At 55.5% G+C, this 21,590-nt stretch overlaps 1 protein-coding gene across 1 annotated transcript; it reads left to right on the top strand.

Annotated features, from left to right (window-relative positions):
* The first annotated feature begins 570 nt into the window (after positions 1-570).
* On the top strand, positions 571-20,630 carry LOC142913319 (uncharacterized). Its single transcript, XM_076060852.1, has 6 exons — positions 571-1,228; positions 10,299-10,426; positions 15,180-15,404; positions 17,252-17,277; positions 18,619-19,215; positions 20,301-20,630. The coding sequence occupies exons 1-6, from the start codon at positions 987-989 to the stop codon at positions 20,373-20,375; spliced, it is 1,293 nt and encodes a 430-aa protein (XP_075916967.1). The 5' UTR covers positions 571-986; the 3' UTR covers positions 20,376-20,630.
* The last annotated feature ends 960 nt before the right edge of the window (positions 20,631-21,590 follow it).

The raw sequence follows: 21,590 nt of genomic DNA, 5'->3' as shown, positions 1-21,590 counted from the left end.
CCCCACCTACGCATGGCCAAGTTGTGGCGGACTTCATAGCGCCCATCGGCCAAGCCGTGGCAACACTGCAACCACCGCCACTGTCACAACCACCACAACTACAACCACAACCACCACTGTCACAACCACCACAACCACCACCACCACTGTCACAACCACCACCACCACTGTCACAACCACCACCACTGTCACAACCACCACCACCACCACGGCCACCACTGTCACAACCACCACCACCACCACCACTGTCACAACCACCACCACCACGGCCACCACCACTGTCACAACCACCACCACCACTCTCACAACCACCACCACCCCTGTCACAACCACCACCACTGTCACAACCACCACCACCACGGCCACCACCACTGTCACAACCACCACTGTCACAACCACCACTGTCACAACCACCACCACTGTCACAACCACCACCACCACCACGGCCGCCACCACTGTCACAACCACCACCACCACGGCCACCACCACTGTCACAACCACCACCACCACGGCCACCACTGTCACAACCACCACCACCACGGCCACCACCACTGTCACAACCACCACCACCACCACGGCCACCACCTCTGTCACAACCACCACCACCACTGTCACAACCACCACCACTGTCACAACCACCATCACCACCGCCACCACTGTCACAACCACCACCACCACTGTCACAACCACCACCACCACCGCTGTCACAACCACCACCACCACTGTCACAACCACCGCCACCACCACGGCCACCACTGTCACAACCACCACCACTACAACCACCGCCACGGCCACCACTGTCACAACCACCACCACCACTGTCACAACCACCACCACTGTCACAACCACCACCACCACTGTCACAACCACCGCCACCACCACGGCCACCACTGTCACAACCACCACCACCACCGCCCCGGCAGGAGGTGGACAAGGAGGAGGTGGTGGACGAGGTGGAGGAGGAGGTGGACGAGGTGGTGGACGAGATGGAAGAGGAGGAGGTGGACAAGGAGGTGGTGGTGGACAAGGAGGTGGACAAGGTGGTGGAGGTGGACGAGGTGGTGGAGGAGGTGGACGAGGTGGTGGATGAGGAGGTGGACGAGGTGGAGGAGGAGGTGGTGGACGAGGTGGTGGACGAGGTGGTGCCGCTACTTGCCGTGGCGTTGACGCGCGACCACAAGCCGAAGGATCCAGTGGAGAGGGAACGCATCGAGAGGCTGGGCGGGCGGTAAGACATTCGTGTGTATGTGTGTGTGTGCCTATGATACCATCCGGCAAAACAACCCCCTACCTCCTCGCGGTGCCGGACGGGCAACTCTGTCGTGGACAGTGCTGTGGGGGGAGTTCCAATTTTGATTGGCTCCTCCCCTCATGGCATATGTGTCCACCACAGGGGCTAAACGGGGGCTCTGGACGGGTGCGAGGGGCTGGTAACCCCTCCACCTTCAATTAATTACCACAAAACCACGAATTAAAGTGAAATATGTAACAACTAAGCTTGTGCCGGAGGCCCCGGGGGGCCAGGCGTCTATGACGTCTCCTGGCCAAACCCCAATTGGCGGAGCCAGGAGATTGAATACCTACCCTCGGGGCTACTCCAGAAACAACGAAAAGCCACTACGGGTGGCCACGTGGAATGTTCGAACGCTCACTGCAGAGGAGAGGCTACCACTCCTCTGTCGGGAGCTGGACCGGTACCGCCTGGATCTATGCGGCATTCAGGAGGTCCGGTGGACCGGCTCTGGCTCCTGCCACCATGAGGGGTGGACAGTCCTCTACTCGGGGCAGCAGACTGCCAAACAACAGGGTGTGGGTCTTCTTTTGAATAAAAGAATGAAGGGGGCGTGGGAGCGTGGCGGTGAGGTGTGGGAAGCTGTAAGCCCCAGGCTACTTTGGGCTCGCCTTCCCATCAACCGGAGGCGAGGAATGGTGGTCGTGGTTACTTATGCCCCCACCGAAGATGAACATCCGTGGAGGGATGCAGGCAAAGCCGATGAGTCAGATGCCTTCTATGACCTCCTGTCACAGGTGCTGGCTAAAGTGGCCCCTCGGGATAGAGTCATCATGTTGGGTGACTTCAATGCCCGAGTTGGTCATGATACTGGCACCTGGTCTGGAGTGATTGGAGGGCATGGGCCAGATCAGCTCAATAACAACGGTAGGAGGCTGCTAGATTTTTGTGCAGCCCATGGGCTTGTAATTACCAACACGCTGTTCCGGCATCGGCGCATCCACACAACATCATGGATGCATGCCGGGTCCAAGCAAGAACATCTGCTGGACTACATAGTGACGGACCAGCGAATGCGAGCCCATGTCCTTGACACCAGGACCTACCGTGGAGCTGATCTGCCCTCTGACCATCGACTAGTCATCTGTAAGATGCGCCTGCCATTCTTCCACTCCGGTGGTGGGTGTACACCCAGGACCCCATTCCAACCTAAAGTGGCCTGGTCTCAGTTATCTGATGAAAGTTGCAAGCGAGAATTTCATCATCGCTTGCGGCTGGGATTGGCATCGTCCCCGACTCCTCCTGATGTCGAGGGTAAATGGGCGAGGTTTAGGACTGTGACTCATGCAGCTGCATTGGCTGCTTTGGGTACGCGGTCCAGACCTCCCCAGACACCCTGGATGACAGAGGAGTTGTTCAGGATGGTTGAGAAAAAGCGACAGGCCCACTGTCATCGGCTACAGAATCCCACGTCAGAGAATGAGGAGGCTTACCGCAGCCTTCGCTCGGAGGTTCGGAGAGCCGTGAGGCGCTGCAAGGATGGGTGGTGGTCGCGGGTTGCTGAGGAGATGGAGTCTGCCTCAGTGGCCCGTGATCACAAATCGCTATTTAACTCCATCAAAAGAGTAACCTGCAGCGCCACACCTATTACCATCATTAGGGGAAAAAACGGTGATCCAATTTCCGACCCCCAGGAACAGGTTCGCAGATTTGCTGAGCATTTCTGTGAGGTCCTGGGGGAGGGAAAATCCCACAGCCAGGAAAACATCGTGGCACAGGGTGAGGATGACCCTGCTGAGGCTGCGGTGCCTCAAATATTGGATGAAGTCACCCCCTGTGAGTGGCTGGCTGAGGTGCCATCTGCTGAGGAAGTATTGAAGGTGATCCGGAGTCTGAGACCAGGAAAGGCAGCGGGCAGAGATGATCTCCCAAGCGAAATGCTGAGGGAGGGTGGCGTTTGTGCACAGACTGCCCTATATGACATCATAACAACAGTCTGGACCACTGGACGGGTTCCGCAGGATTGGAAGGATGCCCTGGTGGTCCCCCTTTTTAAGAAGGGGGACCGCACAGACTGTAACAACTACAGGGGCATCTCACTCCTCAGTGTGCCGGGAAAGGTCCTGGCAAGGATTATTCAGCATCGCCTTGCCAGGCACGCTGAGGAGAGGCTTGCGGAGCCCCAATGCGGTTTCAGGAAAGGGCGGTCCTGCACAGATGCCATATTTTCTGTCCGTCTGCTACAGCAGAGGTGTAGGGAATTCCAACAAGACCTACATCTCTGCTTTATTGACCTGGTCAAGGCCTATGATACCATCAGTAGGCCTGGGCTCTGGGTCGTTCTTCGTGCTTTTGGAGTACCTGACCCTCTGCTCACGATCATTAAGGACCTTCATGATGGTGAGCGGGCCCGGGTAAAACTACGTGGCCGGGAGTCAGAGCCATTCCCTGTACACCTTGGGGTGCGACAGGGATGTCCTCTGGCTCCCACATTATTTAACATCTATTTTGACCACGTAGTTCGTGAAGCCTTCAATAGCTGTACCGGGGGAATCTCCATATGGTACAGATATAATGGGAGGCTAATCGATGCCCGGGTGCGGTCAAGGGATGGCTCCCTATTGCTCAACCACGTTATGTATGCTGATGACTTGGTAATAGCTGCTCAGTCAGAGGAGGAGTTGGAGACGCTGCTGCTGAGACTGGAGCGTGCCACTAAGAGGTGGGGCCTTACCATCAGCCCCACCAAAACTAAGCACCTGCCTGGGTATTTTGTACCATCGGACACTCCACCCCCACAACTCCCAATCGGTGATGGGGCAGTTGTGGAGAGAGTGGAGAGTTTCCCATACCTGGGCAGTGTGCTTATGACTGGCTCCAGTTTAACAGCAGAGGTCTCACTCCGAATCAGTCGAGCGGCAATATCTTTTCATCGGTTGCGTAACGCTGTGTGGAAGCTACCTGGTCTGTCGCTCCGCACTAAGCTTCAGGTCTTCTCGGCCACGGTCATTCCCTCCCTTCTCTACGCTTGCGAAACGTGGACCCCCCTAATGGAACATCTTCGCCGGTTAGAAACATTTAGGCTGACCTGCCTACGATCCATCCTGGGTTTAACCAGACTGGATTGTGTGAGGAGCTCACAAATCCTTGAAAGATCTGGGCAGGGTCCCATCGGTGAGCTCCTCCGGCAGGCAAGGCTGCGATGGCTGGGTCATGTAGCCCGCATGCCCAGCCACCGCATGCCGAAACAGCTTTTGTTTGGCCGGATTGAGGGGGCTAAGCGGGCGCGGCACGGGCTAGAGAAGAGATGGAGTGATGTGGTACAGGAGGACGTGGAGCTGAGTGGACTTGCCGATGACTGGTACCAGCGGTGTCAAGATCGGCCTCTGTGGAGGAGGCTCGTGAAGGATGCTACTGGGCAGTTGGAGGCAGTCGCCCTCCAACAACAACGGAGGGCGGAGGAGCGACGCTCACAACAGCGAGCGGAGCGCCGGGTGGCTAAAGCACAGCAGGTTGGCACAGTAGGGGGCACAGGTGGTGCATCAGCCAGTCATCTCAGTCAGTCGACCCGTGGCACCTGGGTCTGCCCCGTGACCTCCTGCCAGCGGGCGTTCGACACTTCACGTGGCCTCAGGGTGCACATAGCCTGGCACAAGCGTCGTGGTGACGTCACCGCCACTTAGTGGCGAATGGCGGTTGTTGTTGTTGTTGTTGTTATGATACCATCAGTAGGCCTGGGCTCTGGGTCGTTCTTCGTGCTTTTGGAGTACCTGACCCTCTGCTCACGATCATTAAGGACCTTCATGATGGTGAGCGGGCCCGGGTAAAACTACGTGGCCGGGAGTCAGAGCCATTCCCTGTACACCTTGGGGTGCGACAGGGATGTCCTCTGGCTCCCACATTATTTAACATCTATTTTGACCGCGTAGTTCGTGAAGCCTTCAGTAGCTGTACCGGGGGAATCTTCATATGGTACAGATATAATGGGAGGCTGATCGATGCCCGGGTGCAGTCAAAGGATGGCTCCCTATTGCTCAACCACGTTATGTATGCTGATGATTTGGTAATAGCTGCTCATTCAGAGGAGGAATTGGAGACGCTGCTGCTGAGACTGGAGCGTGCCACTAAGAGGTGGGGCCTTACCATCAGCCCCACCAAAACTAAGCACCTGCCTGGGTATTTTGTACCATCGGACACTCCACCCCCACAACTCCCAATTGGTGATGGGGCAGTTGTGGAGAGAGTGGAGAGTTTCCCATACCTGGGCAGTGTGCTTATGACTGGCTCCAGTTTAACAGCAGAGGTCTCACTCCGAATCAGTCGAGCGGCAATATCTTTTCATCAGTTGCGTAACGTGTGGAAGCTACCTGGTCTGTCGCTCCACACTAAGCTTCAGGTCTTCTCGGCCACGGTCATTCCCTCCCTTCTCTACGCTTGCGAAACGTGGACCCCCCTAATGAAACATATTCGCCGGTTAGAAACATTTAGGCTGGCCTGCCTACGATCCATCCTGGGTTTAACCAGACTGGATTGTGTGAGGAGCTCACAAATCCTTGAAAGATCTGGGCAAGGTCCCATCGGTGAGCTCCTCCGGCGGGCAAGGCTGCGATGGCTGGGTCATGTAGCCCGCATGCCCAGCCAACGCATGCCGAAACAGCTTTTGTTCAGCCGGATTGAGGGGGCTAAGTGGGCACGGCACGGGCTAGAGAAGAGATGGAGTGATGTGGTACAGGAGGACGTGGAGCTGAGTGGACTTGCCGATGACTGGTACCAGCGGTGTCAAGATCGGCCTCTGTGGAGGAGGCTCGTGAAGGATGCTACTGGGCAGTTGGAGGCAGTCGCCCTCCAACAACAACGGAGGGCGGAGGAGCGACGCTCAGAACAACGAGCGGAGCGCCGGGTGGCTAAAGCACAGCAGGTTGGCACAGTAGGGGGCACAGGTGGTGCATCAGCCAGTCATCTCAGTCAGTCGACCCGTGGCACCTGGGTCTGCCCCGTGACCTCCTGCCAGCGGGCGTTCGACACTTCACGTGGCCTCAGGGTGCACATAGCCTGGCACAAGCGTCGTGGTGACGTCACCGCCACTTAGTGGCGAATGGCGGTTGTTGTTGTTGTTGTGTGTATGTGGAGCCAGGAGATTGAATATCTACCCTCGGGGCTCCTCCAGAAACAACGAAAAACCACTACGGGTGGCCACGTGGAATGTTCGAACGCTCACTGCGGAGGAGAGGCTGCCACTCCTCTGTCGGGAGCTGGACCGGTACCGCCTGGATCTATGTGGCATTCAGGAGATCCGGTGGACCGGCTCTGGCTCCTGCCACCATGAGGGGTGGACAGTCCTATACTCGGGGCAGCAGACTGCTAAACAACAGGGTGTGGCTCTTCTTTTGAACAAAATAATGAAGGGGGCGTGGGAGCGTGGCGGTGAGGTGTGAGAAGCTGTAAGTCCCAGGCTACTTTGGGCTCGCCTTCCCATCAACCGGAGGCGAGGAATGGTGGTCGTGGTTACTTATGCCCCCACCGAAGATGAACATCCGTGGAGGGATGCAGGCAAAGCCGATGAGTCAGATGCCTTCTATGACCTGTCACAGGTGCTGGCTAAAGTGGGCCCTCGGGATAGAGTCATCATGTTGGGTGACTTCAATGCCCGAGTTGGTCATGATACTGGCACCTGGTCTGGAGTGATTGGAGAGCATGGGCCAGATCAGCTCAATAACAACGGTAGGAGGCTACTAGATTTTTGTGCAGCCCATGGGCTTGTAATTTCCAACACGCTGTTCCAGCATCGGCGCATCCACACAACATCATGGATGCATGCCGGGTCCAAGCAAGAACATCTGCTGGACTACCTAGTGACGGACCAGCGGATGCGAGCCCATGTCCTTGACACCAGGACCTACCATGGAGCTGATCTGCCCTCTGACCATCGACTAGTCATCTGTAAGATGCGCCTGCCATTCTTCCACTCTGGTGGTGGGTGTACACCCAGGACCCCATTACAACCTAAAGTGGCCTGGTCTCAGTTATTTGATGAAAGTTGCAAGCGAGAATTTCATCATCGCTTGCGGCTGGGATTGGCATCGTCCCCGACTCCTCCTGATGTCGAGGGTAAATGGGCGAGGTTTAGGACTGTGGCTCATGTAGCTGCAATGGCTGCTTTGGGTACGCGGTCCAGACCTCCCCAGAGACCCTGGCTGACAGAGGAGGTGTTCAGGATGGTTGAGAAAAAGCGACAGGCCCACTGTCATCGGCTACAGAATCCCACGTCAGAGAATGAGGAGGCTTACCGCAGCCTTCGCTCGGAAGTTCGGAGAGCCGTGAGGCGCTGCAAGGATGGGTGGTGGTCGCGGGTTGCTGAGGAGATGGAGTCTGCCTCAGTGGCCCGTGATCACAAATCTCTATTTAACTCCATCAAAAAAGTAACCTGCAGCGCCACACCTATTACCATCATTAGGGGAAAAAACAATGATCCAATCTCCGACCCCCAGGAACAGGTTTACAGATTTGCTGAGCATTTCTGTGAGGTCTTGGGGGAGGGAAAATCCCTCAGCCAGGAAAACATCGTGGCACAAAGGGAGGATGACCCTGCTGAGGCTGCGGTGCCTCAAATATTGGAAGAAGTCACCCCCTGTGAGTGGCTGGCTGAGGTGCCATCTGTTGAGGAAGTACTGAAGGCGATCCGGAGTCTGAGATCAGAAAAGGCAGCGGGCAGAGATGATCTCCCAAGCGAAATGCTGAGGGAGGGCGGCGTTTGTGCACAGACTGCCCTATATGACATCATAACAACAGTCTGGACCACTGGACGGGTTCCGCAGGATTGGAAGGATGCCCTGGTGGTCCCCCTTTTTAAGAAGGGGGACCGCACAGACTGTAACAACTAACGAGGCATCTCACTCCTCAGTGTGCCGGGAAAGGTCCTGGCAAGGATTATTCAACATCGCCTTGCCAGGCACGCTGAGGAGTGGCTTGCGGAGCCCCAATGCGGTTTCAGGAAAGGGCGGTCCTGCACAGATGCCATATTTTCTGTCCGTCTGCTACAGCAGAGGTGTAGGGAATTCCAAAAAGACCTACTTTTCTGCTTTCTTGACCTGGTCAAGGCCTATGATACCATCAGTAGGCCTGGGCTCTGGGTTGTTCTTCGTGCTTTTGGAGTACCTGACCCTCTGCTCAAGATCATTAAGGACCTTCATGATGATGAGCGGGCCCGGGTAAAACTACGTGGCTGGGAGTCAGAGCCATTCCCTGTACACCTTGGGGTGCGACAGGGATGTCCTCTGGCTCCCACATTATTTAACATCTATTTTGACCACGTAGTTCATGAAGCCTTCAATAGCTGTACCGGGGGAATCTCCATATGGTACAGATATAATGGGAGGCTGATCGATGCCCGGGTGCGGTCAAGGGATGGCTCCCTATTGCTCAACCACGTTATGTCTGCTGATTTGGTAATAGCTGCTCATTCAGAGGAGGAGTTGGAGACGCTGCTGCTGAGACTGGAGCGTGCCACTAAGAGGTGGGGCCTTACCATCAGCCGCACCAAAACTAAGCACCTGCCTGGGTATTTTGTACCATCGGACACTCCACCCCCACAACTCCCAATCGGTGATGCGGCAGTTATGGAGATTGTGGAGAGTTTCCCATACCTGGGCAGTGTGCTTATGACTGGCTCCAGTTTAACAGCAGAGGTCTCACTCCGAATCAGTCGAGCGGCAATATCTTTTCATCAGTTGCGTAACGTGTGGAAGCTACCTGGTCTGTCGCTCCACACTAAGCTTCAGGTCTTCTCGGCCACGGTCATTCCCTCCCTTCTCTACGCTTGCGAAACGTGGACCCCCCTAATGGAACATCTTCGCCGGTGTGAAACATTTAGGCTGGCCTGCCTACGATCCATCCTGGGTTTAACCAGGCTGGATTGTGTGAGGAGCTCACAAATCCTTGAAAGATCTGGGCAAGGCACCATCGGTGAGCTCCTCCGGCAGGCAAGGCTGCGATGGCTGGGTCATGTAGCCCGCATGCCCAGCCACCGCATGCCAAAACAGCTTTTGTTCGGCCGGATTGAGGGGGCTAAACGAGCGCGGCACGGGCTAGAGAAGAGATGGAGTGATGTGGTACAGGAGGACGTGGAGCTGAGTGGACTTGCCGATGACTGGTGCCAGCGGTGTCAAGATCGGCCTCTGTGGAGGAGGCTTGTGAAGGACGCTTCTGGGCAGTTGGAGGCAGTCGCCCTCCAACAACAACGGAAGGCGGAGGAGCGACGCTCACAACAATGAGCGGAACGCCGGGTGGCTAAAGCACAGCAGGTTGCCACAGTAGGGGGCACAGGTGGTGCATCAGCCAGTCGTCTCAATCAGTCGACCCGTGGCACCTGGGTCTGCCCCGTGACCTCCTGCCCGCGGGCGTTCGAGACTTCACGTGGCCTCAGGGTGCACATAGCCTGGCACAAGCGTCGTGGTGACGTCACCGCCACTTAGTGGCGAATGGCGGTTGTTGTTGTGTGTGTGTATATATGTGTGTGTATGTGTGTGTGTATGTGTGTATGGGTGTATGGGGAGGAGTAGTGTAGTGGTTTGCGCGCTGTGCTACGAACCTGATGACCCGGGTTCGATTCCCGCTCACAGCCAACACCAGTCACGATTATCTGAACCGGTCCAGGGCCTCCCCTAGGTCGACTAAGCCTCAAATGAATACCTGGTGCGGTGTGTAAACATCGCAACTAGGGATACAAAGGCGGCCGGGCGTGGTGCTGGGCACCCACCCCCTCGTGTACCTTTCCGGCATTCGTAGGTGCTGCTCGCTAACAGCACTTGCCCCTACAGTCTGTTACAGGCTACACGGGGGATCTTTGTCTTTGTGTGTGCTCGCTAACGGCACTTGCCCCTACAGTCTGTTACAGGCTACACAGAGGATCTTTGTCTTTGTGTGTGCTCGCTAACAGCACTTGCCCCTACAGTCTGTTACAGGCTACACGGGGGATCTTTGTCTTTGTGTGTGCTCGCTAACAGCACTTGCCCGTACAGTCTGTTAAGGCTACACGGGGGATCTTTGTCTTTGTGTGTCTGCCCACCAGGGTGATGAGGAAGCCAGGGGGGCCTTGCCGTGTGGCCTGGAGGAGGCCCCTTGTGGCTCACTGCGGCCCTGGGCAGCAAAGCTCAGCCACGGAGGACATCCCCTTCCTGGCCGTGTCACGCTCCCTCGGTACACACACACACACCTACACACACACCTACACACACACCTACACACACACACACACCTACACACACACACAGCTACACACACACCTACACAACAACAACAACAACCGCCATTCGCCACTAAGTGGCGGTGACGTCACCACGACGCTTGTGCCAGGCTATGTGCACCCTGAGGCCACGTGAAGTGTCGAACGCCCGCTGGCAGGAGGTCACGGGGCAGACCCAGGTGCCACGGGTCGACTGACTGAGATGACTGGCTGATGCACCACCTGTGCCCCCTACTGTGCCAACCTGCTGTGCTTTAGCCACCCGGCGCTCCGCTCGTTGTTCTGAGCGTCGCTCCTCCGCCCTCCGTTGTTGTTGGAGGGCGACTACCTCCAACTGCCCAGTAGCATCCTTCACGAGTCTCCTCCACAGAGGCCGATCTTGACACCGCTGGTACCAGTAATCGGCAAGTCCACTCAGCTCCACGTCCTCCTGTACCACATCACTCTATCTCTTCTCTAGCCCATGCCGCGCTCGTTTAGCCCCCTCAATCCGGCCGAACAAAAGCTGTTTCGGCATGCGGTGGCTAGGCATGCGGGCTACATGACCCAGCCATCACAGCCTTGCCCGCCGGAAGAGCTCACCGATGGTGCCTTGCCCAGATCTTTCAAGGATTTGTGAGCTCCTCACACAATCCAGCCTGGTTAAACCCAGGATGGATCGTAGGCAGGCCAGCCTAAATGTTTCACACCGGCGAAGATGTTCCATTAGGGGGGTCCACGTTTCGCAAGCGTAGAGATGGGAGGGAATGACCGTGGCCGAGAAGACTTGACGCTTAGTGCGGAGCGACAGACTAGGTAGCTTCCACACAGCGTTACGCAACCAATCAAAAGATATTGCCGCTCGACTGATTCGGAGTGAGACCTCTGCTGTTAAACTGGAGCCGGTCATAAGCACACTGCCCAGGTATGGGAAACTCTCCACTCTCTCCACAACTGCCCCATCACCGATTGGGAGTTGTGGGGGTGGAGTGTCCGATGGTACAAAATACCCAGGCAGGTGCTTAGTTTTGGTGGGGCTGATGGTAAAGCCCCACCTCTTAGTGGCACGCTCCAGTCTCAGCAGCAGCGTCTCCAACTCCTCCTCTGAATGAGCAGCTATTACCAAATCATCAGCATACATGACGTGGTTGAGCAATAGGGAGCCATCCCTTGACCGCACCCGGGCATCGATCAGCCTACCATTATATATGTACCATATGGAGAGTCCCCCGGTACAGCTATTGAAGGCTTCACGAACTACATGGTCAAAATAGATGTTAAATAATGTGGGAGCCAGAGGACATCCCTGTCGCACCCCAAGGTGTACAGGGAATGGCTCTGACTCCCGGCCACGTAGTTTTACCCGGGCCCGCTCACCATCATGAAGGTCCTTAATGATCGTGAGCAGAGGGTCAGGTACTCCAAAAGCACGAAGAACAACCCAGAGCCCAGGTCTACTGATGGTATCATAGGCCTTGACCAGGTCAAGAAAGCAGATATGTAGGTCTTTTTGGAATTCCCTACAACTCTGCTGTAGCAGACGGACAGAAAATATGGCATCTTTGCAGGACCGCCCTTTCCTGAAACCGCATTGGGGCTCCGCAAGCCTCTCCTCAGCGTGCCTGGCAAGGCGATGTTGAATAATCCTTGCCAGGACCTTTCCCGGCACACTGAGGAGTGAGATGCCCCTGTAGTTGTTACAGTCCTGCGGAACCCGTTTAGTGGTCCAGACTGTTGTTATGATGTCATATAGGGCAGTCTGTGCACAAACGCCGTCCTCCCTCAGCATTTCGCTTGGGAGATCATCTCTGCCCGCTGCCTTTCCTGGTCTCAGACTCCGGATCGCCTTCAGTACTTCCTCAACAGATGGCACTTCAGCCAGCCACTCACAGGGGGTGACTTCTTCCAATATTTGAGGCACCGCAGCCTCAGCAGGGTCATCCTCACTTTGTGCCACGATATTTTCCCGGCTGAGGGATTTTCCCTCCCCCAGGACCTCACAGAAATGCTCAGCAAATCTGCAAACCTGTTCCTGGGGGTCGAAGATTGGGTCACCGTTTTTTCCCCTAATGATGGTAATAGGTGTTGCGCTGCAAATTACTTTTTGGATGGAGTTAAATAGAGATTTGTGATCACGGGCCACTGAGGCAGACTCCATCTCCTCAGCAACCCGCGACCACCACCCATCCTTGCAGCACCTCATGGCTCTCCGAACCTCCGAGCGAAGGCTGCGGTAAGCCTCCTCATTCTCTGACGTGGGATTCTGTAACCGATGACAGTGGGCCTGTCGTTTTTTCTCAACCATCCTGAACACCTCCTCTGTCAGCCAGGGTCTCTGGGGAGGTCTGGACCGCGTACCCAAAGCAGCCATTGCAGCTGCATGAGTCACAGTCTTAAACCTCGCCCATTTACCCTCGACATCAGGAGGAGTCGGGGACGATGCCAATCCCAGCCGCAAGCGATGATGAAATTCTCGCTTGCAACTTTCATCAGATAACTGAGACCAGGCCACTTTAGGTTGGAATGGGGTCCTGGGTGTACACCCACCACCGGAGTTGAAGAATAGCAGGCACATCTTACAGATGACTAGTCGGATGGTCAGAAGGCAGATCAGCTCCACGGTAGGTCCTGGTGTCAAGGACATGGGCTAGCATCCGCTGGTCCGTCACTATGTAGTCCAGCAGATGTTCTTGCTTGGACCCGGCATGCATCCATGATGTTGTGTGGATGCGCCGATGCCGGAACAGCGTGTTGGTAATTACTAGCCCATGGGTTGCACAAAAATCTAGCAGCCTTCTACCGTTGTTATTGAGCTGATCTGGCCCATGCCCTCCAATCACTCCAGACCAGGTGCCAGTATCATGACCAACTCGGGCATTTAAGTCACCCAACATGATGACTCTATCCCGAGGGGCCACTTTAGCCAGCACCTGTGACAGGAGGTCATAGAAGGCATCTGACTCATCGGCTTTGCCTGCATCCCTCCACGGATGTTCATCTTCGGTGGGGGCATAAGTAACCACGACCACCATTCCTCGCCTCCAGTTGATGGGAAGGCGAGCCCAAAGTAGCCTGGGACTTACAGCTTCCCACACCTCACCGCCATGTTCCCACGCCCCATTATTCTTTTGTTCAAAAGAAGAGCCACACCCTGTTGTTTGGCAGTCTGCTGCCCCGAGTAGAGGACTGTCCACCCCTCATAGTGGCAGGAGCCAGAGCCGGTCCACCGGACCTCCTGAATGTCACATAGATCCAGGCGGTACCGGTCCAGCTCCCGACAGAGGAGTGGCAGCCTCTCCTCCGCAGTGAGTGTTCGAACATTCCACGTGGCCACCCGTAGTGGTTTTTCGTTGTTTCTGGAGGAGCCCCGAGGGTAGATATTCAATCTCCTGGCTCCGCCAATTGGGGTTTGGCCAGGAGACGTCATAGACGCCTGGCCTCCTGGGGCCTCCGGCACAAGCTTATTAGTTATATATTCTTAATTCGTGGTTTAGTGGTAATTAATTGAAGGTGGAGGGGTTACCAGCCCCTCACATCCATCCAGAGCCCCCGTTTAGCCCCTGTGGTGGACACATATGCCATGAGGGGAGGAGCCAATCAAAATTGGACCTCCCCCCACAGCACTGTCCACGACAGAGTTGCCCGTCCGGCACACACACCTACACACACACCTACACACACCTACACACACACCTATACACACACCTACACACACCTACACACACCTACACACACACCTACACACACACCTACACACACACCTACACACACACCCCTACACACACACACCTACACACACACCTACACACACACCTACACACACCTACACACACACCTACACACACACCTATACACACCCGTGGCACCTCCTGGCGACCTCCTGCCAGCGGGCATTCGACACTTCATCTGGCGTTAAAAGTGCACGTAGCCTGGCACAGGCGCCCTGGTTATGTCATCGCCACCTAGTGGCGAATGGCGGTTGTTGTGAAACGTGTGTTCATGTATATGTGTGTGTACGCGTAGGTGTGTTTACGTGTGTGTTTACGAGTGTGTGTACGCGTGTGTACGTGTGTGTGTGTACGTGTGTGTGTGTGTACGTGTGTGTGTACGTGTGTGTACGTGTGTGTGTACGTGTGTGTACGTGTGTGTGTACATGTGTGTGTACGTGTGTGCGTGTGTACGTGTGTGTGTACGTGTGTCCGTGTGTGTACGTGTCCGTGTGTGTGTGTACGTGTGTGTGTGTGTATGTGTGTGTACGTGTGTGTACGTGTGTGTGTGTGTACGTGTGTAAGTGTGTGTGTACGTGTGTGTGTGTACATGTGTGTGTGTACGTGTGTGTGTGTACGTGTGTGCGTACGTGTGTACGTGTGTGTGTGTGTACGTGTGTACGTGTGTGTGTGTACGTGTGTGTGTGTACGTGTGTGTGTGTGTACGTGTGTGTGTACGTGTGTGTGTGTACGTGTGTGTGTGTACGTGTGTGTGTACGTGTGTGTACGTGTGTGTGTGTGTACGTGTGTGAGTGTGTACGTGTGTGAGTGTGTACGTGTGTGTGTGTACGTGTGTGTGTACGTGTGTGTGTGTGTACGTGTGTGTGTACGTGTGTGTGAGTGTGTACGTGTGTGAGTGTGTACGTGTGTGAGTACGTGTGTGTGTGTACGTGTGTGTGTGTGGTACGTGTGTGTGTGTACGTGTGTACGTGTGTGTGTGTGTGTTGGCGATATCCCACAGGGGACCTCTGGAGCTACGACTTTGCGAGCGCCCAGTTTGTGGTCTCCCCCGAGCCGGACGTCAGCGCCTACAGGCTGGACCCAGGGCACCACCGCTACCTGGTGCTGGCCACCGACGGAGTCTGGGATGTCCTCACGCCCACAGAGGCCGTGGCGCTCTGTCATCGTGCGGACGCACAGCAGCAGCAGCGAGCACGGGCACGTCTACATACACACACACACACACGTCTACATACACACAAACGTCTACATACACACACACACGTCTACATACATACACACACACACGTCTACATACACACAAACGTCTACATACACACACACACGTCTACATACATACACACACACACGTCTACATACACACACACACACACGTCTACATACACACACACACACGTCTACATACACACACACACACGTCTACATACACACACACACGTCTACATACACACACACACGTCTACATACACACACGTCTACATACACACACACACGTTTACACACACACTATACACACACACACGTCTACATACACTCACACACGTCTACATACACGCACACACGTCTACATACACACACACGTCTACATACACACACACGTCTACATACACACACGTCTACACACACACACACGTCTACATACACACAACAACAACCGCCATTCGCCACTAAGTGGCGGTGACGTCACCACGACGCTTGTGCCACGCTATGTGCACCCTGAGGCCACGTGAAGTGTCGAACGCCCGCTGGCAGGAGGTCACGGGGCAGACCCAGGTGCCACAGGTCGACTGACTGAGATGACTGGCTGATGCACCACCTGTGCCCCCTACTGTGCCAACCTGCTGTGCTTTAGCCACCCGGCGCTCCGCTCGTTGTTCTGAGCGTCGCTCCTCCGCCCTCCGTTGTTGTTGGAGGGCGACTGCCTCCAACTGCCCAGTAGCATCCTTCACGAGCCTCCTCCACAGAGGCCGATCTTGACACCGCTGGTACCAGTCATCGGCAAGTCCACTCAGCTCCACGTCCTCCTGTACCACATCACTCCATCTCTTCTCTAGCCCGTGCCGCGCCCGCTTAGCCCGCTCAATCTGGCCAAACAAAAGCTGTTTCGGCATGCGGTGGCTGGGCATGCGGGCTACATGACCCAGCCATCGCAGCCTTGCCTGCCGGAGGAGCTCACCGATGGGACCCTGCCCAGATCTTTCAAGGATTTGTGAGCACCTCACACAATCCAGTCTGGTTAAACCCAGGATGGATCGTAGGCAGGCCAGCCTAAATGTTTCCAACCGGCGAGAGAAGGGAGGGAATGACCGTGGCCGAGAAGACCTGAAGCTTAGTGCGGAGCGAGAGACCATGTAGCTTCCACACAGCGTTACGCAACCGATGAAAAGATATTGCCGCTCGACTGATTCGGAGTGAGACCTCTGCTGTTAAACTGGAGCCAGTCATAAGCACACTGCCCAGGTATGGGAAACTCTCCACTCTCTCCACAACTGCCCCATCACCGATTGGGAGTTGTGGGGGTGGAGTGTCCGATGGTACAAAATACCCAGGCAGGTGCTTAGTTTTGGTGGGGCTGATGGTAAGGCCCCACCTCTTAGTGGCACGCTCCAGTCTCAGCAGCAGCGTCTCCAACTCCTCCTCTGACTGAGCAGCTATTACCAAATCATCAGCATACATAACGTGGTTGAGCAATAGGGAGCCATCCCTTGACCGCACCCGGGCATCGATTAGCCTCCCATTATATCTGTACCATATGGAGATTCCCCCGGTAAAGCTATTGAAGGCTTCACGAACTACGTGGTCAAAATATATGTTAAATAATGTGGGAGCCAGAGGACATCCCTGCCGTACCCCAAGGTGTGCAGGGAATGGCTCTGACTCCCGGCCACGTAGTTTTACCCGGGCCCGCTCACTATCATGAAGGTCCTTAATGATCGTGAGCAGAGGGTCAGGTACTCCAAAAGCACGAAGAACGACCCAGAGCCCAGGCCTACTGATGGTATCATAGGCCTTGACCAGGTCAATAAAGCAGAGATGTAGGTCTTGTTGGAATTCCCTACACCTCTGCTGTAGCAGACGGACAGAAAAATGGCATCTGCGCAGGACCGCCCTTTCCTGAAACCGCATTGGGGTTCCGCAAGCCTCTCCTCAGCGTGCCTGGCAAGGCGATGTTGAATAATCCTTGCCAGGACCTTTCCCGGCACACTGAGGAGTGAGATGCCCCTGTAGTTGTTACAGTCTGTGCGGTCCCCCTTCTTAAAAAGGGGGACCACCAGGGCATACTTCCAATCCTGCGGAACCCGTCCAGTGGTCCAGACACACACACACATATACACACACACGTCTACATACACACACACACGTCTACATACACACACACGTCAACATACACACACACACGTCTACATACACACACACACGTCTACATACACACACACACGTCTACATACACACACACGTCTACATACACACACACACGTCTACATACACACACACACGTTTACATACACACACACGTCTACATACACACACACACTATATACACACACACACATGTCTACATACACACACACACACGTCTACATACACACACACACGTCTACACACACACACACACGTCTACACACACACACACGTCTACATACACGCACACACGTCTGCATACACACACACATATACACACGTCTACATACACACACACACGTCTACATACACACACGTCTACATACACACACACACACACGTATATATACACACACACGTCTACACACACACACACACGTCTACATACACACACACACGTCTACATACACACACACACACGTCTACACACACACACGTCTACATGCACACACACACACTATACATACACACACTATACACACACACACGTCTACACACACACACACGTCTACATGCACACACACGTCTACATACACACACACACGTCTGCATACACACACACGTCTACATACACACACACACACATATACACACACACGTCTACATACACACACACACGTCTACATACACACACACACACGTCTACACACACACACGTCTACATACACACACACACGTCTACATACACACAAACACGTCTACACACACACACACGTCTACATACACACACACACGTCTACATACACACACACACATATACACACACGTCTACATACACACACGTCTACATACACACACAATATACACACACACACACACGTCTACATACACACACACACGTCTACATACACACACACACACGTCTACATACACACACACACGTCTACATGCACACACACACACTATGTCTACACACACACGTCTACATATACACACACGTCTACACACACACGTCTACGCACACACACGTCTACGCACACACACTATATACATACACACACACACGTCTACATGCACTTACACGTCTCATCCTGCAGGCCAGCGGCGGTGGTGCCGGTGGTTGTGCTGCTGGTGGTGCCGGTGGTTGTGCTGGTGGTGGTGCCGGTGGTTGTGCTGGTGGTGCTGCCGGTGGTTGTGCTGCTGGTGGTTCCGGTGGTTGTGCTGGTGGTGCTGCCGGTGGTTGTGCCGGTGGTTGTGCTGCTGGTGGTGCTGGTTGTTGTGCCGGTGGTGCCAGCAGCAGCAAGAGCAGCAGCAGCAGCGGTGTAGACCTGACGCTGGCGCAGGCGCTGGTGGCGGAGGCGCTGTCCCGCTGGCACCGGCTCGGCACCAAGGCCGACAACGTGAGCGCCGTGGTGGCGCGGCTGTGCCCGTCGGCGGCGTCGCCGGCGCCCCGGCTCGGTGCCGACGGCGCCGCCGGCGCCGAGCTCGTTGCCGGCGGAGGAGGAATGGTCGCTGGTGGTGGTGGTGGTGGTGGCGCTGTCCGTGCGTCAGCCCTGGCCAGGAGTGGAACCGAGGTTCTACGAGGGCCGGGCACCGAGGAGCTACCCAGCAACAACAGCAGCAGCAGCAACAACAACAGCAGCAGCAGCGGCAACAGCAGCAGTGGGAAGTTCACTCCACTGCTGGCTGACCTGGTGAGGGCACCGTCACGATGCGTGGTGTGTGTGTGTGTACGTGTGTATGTGTGTGCGTGTGTACGTGTGTTTGTGTGTATGTGTATTTGTGTGCGTGTGTGTGTGTTTGTGTGTATGTGTGCGTGTTTGTGTGTGTGTACGTGTGTACGTGTGCGTGCGTGTGCGTGTGTGTGTGCGTGTACGTGTGTTTGTGTGTATGTGTGTACGTGTGTGTGTTTGTGTGTATGTGTGCGTGTTTGTGTGTGTACGTGTGTGTGTATATGTGTTTATGTGTGTTTGTGTGTATGTGTGCGTGTTTGTGTGTGTACGTGTGTGTGTGTGTATATGTGTTTGTGTGTGTATGTGTGTTTGTGTGTATGTGTGTGTGTTTGTGTGTACGTGTGTGTGTGCGTGTGTGTGTGGATGTGTACGTGTGTGTGTACGTGTGTTTGTGTGTATGTGTGTTTGTGTGTAAGTGTGCGTGTGTTTGTCTGTCCAGCGAAACGATCCCCTACCTCATTGGTGTCGGACGGTAATGCTGTGACTCTGTGTGTGGTGAGTCTATGGGTCTCTGTGTGTGGTGAGTCTATGGGTCTCTGTGTGTGGTGAGTCTATGGGTCTCTGTGTGTGGTGAGTCTATGAGTCTCTGTGTGTGGTGAATCTATGGGTCTCTGTGTGTGGTGAGTCTATGGGTCTCTGTGTGTGGTGAGTCTATGGGTCTCTGTGTGTGGTGAGTCTATGAGTCTCTGTGTGTGGTGAGTCTGTGGGTCTGTGTGTGTGGTGAGTCTATGGGTCTCTGTGTATGGTGAGTCTATGGGTCTCTGTGTGTGGTGAGTCTATGGGTATCTGTGTGTGGTGAGTATATGGGTCTCTATGTGTGGTGAGTCTATGGGTCTCTGTGTGTGGTGAGTCTATGGGTCTCTGTGTGGTGAGTCTATGGGTCTCTGTGTGTGGTGAGTCTATGGGTCTCTGTGTGTGGTGAGTCTATGGGTCTCTGTGTGTGGTGAGTCTATGGGTCTCTGTGTGTGGTGAGTCTATGGGTCTCTATGTGTGGTGAGTCTATGGGTCTCTGTGTGTGGGTAACTCCCCACCCCCTCCCTTTCCAGGGCTGCAGCCAGGAGGAGATTCCCAGCAAGCGCAGCCGCAGGAGCGGCCCTCACGAGGGCACCGCCTCAGACTAGCACCTCAGACTAGCGCCTCAGACTAGTACCTCAGACTAGCGCCTCAGACTAGCACCTCAGACTAGCGCCTCAGACTAGCGCCTCAGACTGGCGCCTCAGACTAGCACCTCAGACTGGCGCCTCAGACTAGCGCCTCAGACTAGCGCCTCAGACTAGTGCCTCAGACTAGTGCCTCAGACTAGCGCCTCAGACTGGTGCCTCAGACTAGCACCTCAGACTAGCGCCTCAGACTAGCGCCTCAGACTGGCGCCTCAGACTAGCGCCTCAGACTAGCGCCTCAGACTGGCGCCTCAGACTAGCGCCTCAGACTAGCGCCTCAGACTAGCGGGGACCCTGGTAGAGGGACCCCGGTAGAGGGACCCTGGTAGAGGGACCCCGGTAGAGGGACCCCGGTAGAGGGACCCCGGTAGTGGGACCCTGGTAGAGGGACCCCGGTAGAGAGACCCCGGTAGAGGGACCCCGGTAGAGGGACCCTGGTAGAGGGACCCCGGTAGAGGGACCCCGGTAGTGGGACCCTGGTAGAGGGACCCCAGTAGAGGGACCCTGGTAGAGGGACCCCGGTAGAGGGACCCTGGTAGAGGGACCCTGGTAGTGGGACCCTGGTAGAGGGACCCTGGTAGGGGGACCCCGGTAGAGGGACCCTGGTAGTGGGTCCCCCTCGTCCGCGTGCCGCTCTAGTCACGTCCCGGTCGTTGGCGGCGATGGCGACGACGTCGCGAGTGAAGGTTTTGTTTTTGGCGTGAGGGAGAGCTTCCCAGGTCCTGGGGGGCTGTCCCCCGCCCTCCTCCCCCCCCCCCCTCCGGTTGCCGTAGCCCCCCACGAAACTCTTTAGTCAGACGCGGCGGCGGTGTGGACGACGACGGTGGCGAAGGTGGCGAAGGTGGCGAAGGTGATTCACGCGAACACGGAGGAGGGCGATGATGGGTGGTGGCGGCGTCTCTCTCCAGGGCGATGTCTCGTCTCTCTCTGGGCGTGCGATCCGCACGGCTAGCGCATCGATGTTAGGGGGTTTGATCGGCGTGTGTGTCTGTGTGTCTGTGTCACTGTGTGTGTGTCTATGTGTCTGTGTGTGTCTGTGTGTGTGTCTGTGTGTGTGTCTGTGTGTGTGTCTGTGTGTGTCTGTGTGTATGTCTGTGTGTGTCTGTGTGTGTGTCTGTGTGTCTGTGTGTGTGTCTGTGTGTCTGTGTGTGTGTCTGTCTGTGTGTATGTGTCTGT

This window comes from Petromyzon marinus, unplaced genomic scaffold, assembly GCF_048934315.1.
Source record: "Petromyzon marinus isolate PM22_M1 ecotype Great Lakes invasive population unplaced genomic scaffold, UKy_Petmar_22M1.pri1.0 PM_G_Scaffold_24, whole genome shotgun sequence".
NCBI lineage: Eukaryota > Metazoa > Chordata > Hyperoartia > Petromyzontiformes > Petromyzontidae > Petromyzon > Petromyzon marinus.
Note: the sequence above shows the minus strand (reverse complement) of the source record. Positions and strands in the feature narration are given on the sequence as shown.

Bases quoted from the DNA above. Each gene is read 5' to 3' on its own strand.
- LOC142913319 (XM_076060852.1), top strand. From the start codon at position 987: ATGGAAGAGGAGGAGGTGGACAAGGAGGTGGTGGTGGACAAGGAGGTG. The intron at 1,229-10,298 runs GTAAGACATTCG...TCTGCCCACCAG, and splicing joins ATCGAGAGGCTGGGCGGGCG to GGTGATGAGGAAGCCAGGGG. The intron at 10,427-15,179 runs GTACACACACAC...GATATCCCACAG, and splicing joins GGCCGTGTCACGCTCCCTCG to GGGACCTCTGGAGCTACGAC.